Source organism: Pterocles gutturalis, unplaced genomic scaffold, assembly GCF_000699245.1.
Source record: "Pterocles gutturalis isolate BGI_N339 unplaced genomic scaffold, ASM69924v1 scaffold25295, whole genome shotgun sequence".
In the NCBI taxonomy this organism is placed as follows: domain Eukaryota; kingdom Metazoa; phylum Chordata; class Aves; order Pterocliformes; family Pteroclidae; genus Pterocles; species Pterocles gutturalis.
Genome location: NW_010144053.1, coordinates 20,058 through 25,789, shown reverse-complemented (window position 1 = coordinate 25,789; position 5,732 = coordinate 20,058). Strand labels below are relative to the sequence as shown.

At 50.7% G+C, this 5,732-nt stretch overlaps 1 protein-coding gene across 1 annotated transcript in view; it reads left to right on the top strand.

The window, feature by feature from the left end:
* Positions 1–3: 3 nt before the first annotated feature.
* Positions 4–5,732, top strand: part of IFT172 (intraflagellar transport 172) — a gene marked incomplete at both ends in the record, with an annotated part of 25,359 nt that continues 19,630 nt past the window's right edge. The window contains 6 exons of the mRNA XM_010084989.1: positions 4–68; positions 657–696; positions 2,598–2,663; positions 3,206–3,285; positions 4,706–4,793; positions 5,574–5,732. The exon at positions 5,574–5,732 is cut by the window's right edge and continues 95 nt beyond it. Coding sequence (XP_010083291.1) covers positions 4–68; positions 657–696; positions 2,598–2,663; positions 3,206–3,285; positions 4,706–4,793; positions 5,574–5,732 — 498 coding nt within the window. The remainder of the gene's footprint in view (positions 69–656; positions 697–2,597; positions 2,664–3,205; positions 3,286–4,705; positions 4,794–5,573) is intronic.

The following is a 5,732-nucleotide window of genomic DNA, read 5'->3' as shown; positions in this document are numbered from 1 at the left end:
GACTCCACCAAGATCGCCGTCGGCCAGACGGACAACGTGGTCTACGTGTACCGCATCGGAGAGGAGTGGTGAGTGGGGGGGACGGGCGGGTCCCCACGGCCCACGGCGTGTGCTGGGCCTGGGGACACCTGTGTCACTGGCCGACCCTGTCCTGGCCACCCGTGCCCATCGCCAGCCCACAGGGGGTCACCCCGGTGTCCCCATGGGGAGCAGTGGGCGGTATTTCCTCGGACACACCCCTAGGGACAACCCTGGGACACAGCCCCTGGGGACAGCCCTGGTACACAGCCCTGGGACACAGCCCCTGGGACACAGCCCCTGGGACCCAGCCTGGTGCGAGCTGTGGCCGTACAGCCCATGCTGCTGTCCCCTGTTCCATAGATTTGGGGCTCTGGCACACACCTGCCTTGCTTCAGCCTCATTTGCTCACTTGTGTTGTGCTAAAGGTGCTCAGAAAGGCGAGTTGCCAGAATTTTTGAAGCTCAGAAGTTGTTGGGTGTTTTTAATTTTGGCTGGTGATAGACAAGCAGCGTACAGAACTGAAATGGCCAGTGTTTGTCAATACTAAAACAGACAGAATGCAAACAGTACGGTAACCAGAATGGGCAGCATTACGGGCTTTGCTGATAGTAATTTTTCTCTGCCTTTTTCTGCAGGGGTGACAAGAAGGTGATATGCCACAAGTTCATCCAAACGGTGAGACTCAGGCTCCTGTTTAACTTCTTTTTCTCCAGTGTATGTGGGATAAACACAATTTGAGGTCTCTCTGCTCGTACCCACTGGTATACCTGGCCAGACTCTCAGTGGTACCTGAGCTCCAAAAGGTGCGGGTAGATCCTGAGATAATCTCTAAATGTTGAGGCATGTGTTACCTGCCAAGCTTCAGAGGCCACATAATGCCTGAGAATCACACAGTAATTAATTGTGGAATTATCAGTGCAGTCAGTTAACAGAACTCTGGGGACTACACCAGTGTCCTGGTTCAGCTGGGACAGAGCGAACCCTCTTCCCAGCAGCTGGTGAGAGGCTGTTGGAGTTTGTGCTGAGGAGAAGCTGATCACATGCTGATGGGCAGAGCTGCTGCCAGGACAGTCGAGGACTTTGCAGCTTCTCTGCTGTGGGGTTGTTCAGCCTGGAGAAGGGAAGGCTCCGGGGAGACCTTATTGCGGCCTCTCAGTATAAGCAGCCTCCTCTTTGCCTGGCGGGAGGCTGCTTGCCCCTCGCAGGGTTAGGTGCTGTGCACAGCGCACGTGCAGTTTTCTGTATTTTTACAGTAGTGGTTCGTATCTCTTTTCTCCCATTCTCTCCTTTTCCCTACGCCTTTTCTACCATTTCTGTCATAATAAACCCTTTGTTTTTTCTAGTGCTGTATGTGTGGGTTTTTACCACTGTGTCCGGTTTTCTCCTGTAACTAAACATTGTTATTTACAAATTTTCTGTGTGTTCAGTCAATATGAGAGATCGTTTATGGAGCCCTTTCCCTCCCCTGCCATTTGCAGACCCTGTTGGGCACTCTCATGCGTCTTGTGAGTGCAGTGACACTGCAAGGCATCCTGCCAGAGGGTCAGGCTGTGACAGCGTGACCTCTTTGCACCAGTGTCTGAGCACATCCCCACTGTGTGAGGCTTGTTTCTAAGCTACCACTGGGCAGCTTGTGGTTGTGTTAGGCTGAAAAGAAGGGAAATAAAAGGATGTCTGGGAAGCAGGTGTGATAAAAAATGGGTCCTGGTCATTGGCTGGACATTTAAATTACGAGCAGCGTAGGTATCCACGGAGGTTTTGGTGTCTGATTGTAGCTGTGTTTGCTGATGTGGATGGTGAGAGTCGGGGATAGAAGCTGAGATGAACAAATGAGGGTGTATTTGTGTCTGAAGCAGGCCCAGATGCGTGAAATGGAGCAGAGGAGACAGGGCAGGCAGTGCTGGTGGCACCGTGCCGAACGCCAGCCTTCCCACAGACTGAAACTTTCCCGGGTAAATGGGAAGCGGTTTCATTTACTCTCTTGGTCCTCTCTTACAGCTGGCTTTCCTGGTCGGCTTTATTCATCCTGACCCCCCCTCAGATTTTGAGAATACCTTTGATTTGTTTAATGGACCTGTTTCTACCTGACCTGCCTGGTAGCATCTGATAACCACCTGGCTTGTAAATGAAAAATTAAAGACTGTTTCTGATTCAAACTCCAATGTACAAATATTCTCGTATGTATTACAGAAGCGGGCAGAGTCAAGTTGTTTTTAGATTTTGTACTTGTTGCAAAAAATCTTTTAAAATGCCCATGATTTTGTACATTCAGTGATAGTGTGGGGAAAACCACACCTCTAGTCAATAAGTGGTTCTCTCAGCAGACCATCCCCACTGAACCCGTCTGGTACAACGCTGATGCCCTGCTTTTTCCCTTCCGAGCCTTTGCCTTACCCCAGCTCACCAGTATCTAGTTTAATCTCCAGCGCGGAGGGCCTCAGTCCTGCTTTACGGTCTGCCCAGGTGTCCCCATCTCTCTCTGTCCTGGTCTGAGTGTGAGCGGTCTGATGCTGCAGCGGGGCACGAAGCTCAGGTGCGTGGAGCTCTGATCTCTCTTTTTACCTCCTCCTCGGCAGAGCGCCGTGACCTGCTTAGTGTGGCCAGCAGAGAACACCATTGTCTTTGGTCTTGCCGAAGGAAAGGTAGAGAAACTTGTTACTTTCCTGATGTTCTTCTCCACGCACGGGCTATGGGGACCTGCAGGCACCCAGGCTGCAGGGGGGGAGCCATTGCAGTCGGCACTGGGCACGGAATAGCAGCAAAGGGACTACACCACCGACCTGAATTTTCTGGTTCTGGTTTCCAGTTAGTCATTGGAGGTCCTACGGGATCATTGCCCAGAGAAGCTGTGGATGCCCCATCCCTGGAGGGGTTCAAGGCCAGGCTGGATGAGGCTTTGGGCAACCTGGGCTGGTGGGAGGTGTCCCTGCCCATGGCAGGGGGTGGGACTCGGTGATCTTTAGGGTCCCTTCCAACCCAAACCATCCATGATGGTTTTATGATTTGGTCCTTTTCCTGAGCCTTTCTAGAAGTGTGACTCCAACTTCTCCAACCTACAGGAAAGCAATGAGCTTCCTGTGACTTCTGGCGCTGGTCATGGACTGGGAAACCTCTGGGGATGTTGCTCTGGGGGAAATGCACATCCTGCAGAGAGAAGCAACATTGACCAGGTTCTCTTTCTCAGGTTCGTTTAGCAAATACAAAGAACAACAAGTCTTCCACCATTTATTCGACAGATTCCTACGTGGTCTCGCTAACTTGCAAGTGAGTACGGTGTTGCTTTAGCCTGCGCTGCTTTGGCTCGGGCTCCTACCTGCTGTGTATGGGAGGTTGCCAGAGTGTTTTTCTGCTGTCAGTTCCTTGTCAACACAATAAAATCCTGTGCTTTCCAGACGGAATTCCTTCCTAAAATCTCACACCTGGCTGTGTCGCACTTGCCCGTGCAGTTTGGTTGTCCCTCAAACACATTTCAGGATGCAAGTCCCCAGGAGGTTACTGACATACATTGATTTATTTGAATCCATGACTTTATAAAGATTAAATTTGTCAGCTTCATCTAGCTAATTACTAACATTAGTCAAGTTTAAGGGGTAAAAAAAAAGGTAAAAATATTCTCCCAGATGAAACTGTGACAAGGCTATAATTAGAAAAATAACCATAAGTGCAATTCTAAATTATCTTAATTAAGATTTAATTTTAACTATTTTAGTATCCTTAACCTAAAAAAAATCAAAATATGTCATAGTACTAGCGGTGGGATTTTCACTAAATGGTGTCATTCTGGGTTTTGGGTGCTAAACAAATTAGAAAAAAAAACCAAAAGCTAGTCGAGGACTCTGACTTCCTACTGCTGAGAAATCGCTCCAAAGTCTGTGTGCCTTTGCCGCTGTCCCTGAAGGTTTCCATTTCCTCTTTCTCTCCTCCTCTCTCTTCATGCCCCCCTCCTTCCTCCACCTCCCCTCCCCGTTTGCCCTCCTCTCCCTCCCCCTACGCTCTCCCCTTTTTTTTCTAACCACAACTCGTGCTGTTACTGCTGCGGTGTCAGTGACCGATCTGGGATTGCGGCCAGCAGAAGGCAGATGTGCGATTCCTGGATCATTACAGCGTTTGTGGAATTTGTGTTCTGTGCTTTAACAAATGTCCTTTCTGGGTGCATTAGCCCTGGTTCTTCTTCCTTGCTCTCCTCTCCCTGCTTGCGTCAAGAGGCACACAAGAGGTTGATGCTACAAATAATGGACTTAGGCGCCCAGGCTTTTTTTCTCTAAATTGTGCTGTTTTTAGGGATTGCTGGTGTCACGGTATCCAGCCCGGCTCCTGGAGCGGTTCCAGTGCAAGGGTTGTTTGATGTCTCTTGCTGTAAGAAGTTGTGTGCAGCGTCATGATTCCACTCCAGGTCACTGAGCTGCTCTGTGCTTTAGTAACACAGAAAGCTGGTTATTGTGGTTTTAGGTGAGGAAGATACTTAACTGGCCACTCTCCACTCTCCATCCCTTTTTCTGCTTTGTTTTTACAGACCCTGATACAGGTACCAGATATTCTTGTGTTCTTCACCCAGCTTGTCTTTGGCGAGGGTTCGTGAGATGAGGAACATCAGCGATGACCCTGGGACGGGCTCCTCTGGGCAGCGATATGGAAATGAAGTTTTACTGCAGTGCTGCATCGTCCTGTTTGTGTTTCTTTGCAGTGTCTCTGAGAAGGGAATCCTGTCTGGCCACGCAGATGGAACCATAAGACGCTTCTTCTTTGATGATGATGTCTCAGGTGAATCACAGGTATCAGATCCTTCTTCAAAAGCAGAATTCCTGTTTGCACAGCCTGCTGCCCGGCTCAGGAGCTCTGGAAGGGGAGAAGGCTGTGCAAGGAGTGTGGGGCTGGAGAGGAGCTGCATTCTGGGCTTGCGAGCGAAGGTTTTATGGAGCGTTGATGAAGACAGAACAGTGGCTAGGTGCTTTGAAATACACAGAGTGTGGTGGTAAGAGGGAAAGTCACGTTTTTGTGCACGAGACGTAACATTTTCAGGTGTCTTGGGAAGATGGGATTTAGAGTGTCCAGGAGCAGAAGCGTGTAGCTATCCCAGCTGACCCTGGATCCCGGGTCTGCGCTCAGTCTGTGGGCAGGATTCTGGAGGCACCCGGCATTTCTCTGGAGCCTCCCACTCCTCCCCAGAAGGAGCCGTCTGTGCATCGAGCAGTGGTGGAGGGAACGCTGTTCTCTCTCCAGCTGCAGCAGCTTGTCTGCTGTCTGCCACGATGTGCTACAGGCCCATACATGTACATACAGATACATACATCCCCTGCAGCGTCAGTCTGGTTAATGGCATTGGTCTTGTTGCTGGCACCAGGAACCTTCTCTCCCAGTTAAATGGGTGGAATAGTTGATCCGTGTCTCACTTCTGCTTTCTCTCTGCCTCCCTGCAGCCTGGGCGGGCAGACCCCCGTGAGCTGGGCTTTGCAGGGGGTCTCACGCTGGTCTTGTGGTGGTGGCCGAGCCCCGAGGCCGGCCGGGGGCTAGCGCCGTTCGCGCTTCCAGGACATTTTTCTTGTCTCTCGTAGGGTAAGCTGGTGACTCATCCCTGTCCTCCCTATGCCCTCGCCTGGGCTTCCAACAGCATTGTGGTGGCAGGCTGCGATAAGAAGATTGTAGCGTATGGGAAGGAGGGCAACGTGATTCAGACCTTCGACTACAGCCGGGACTCATCGGAGAAGGAGTTC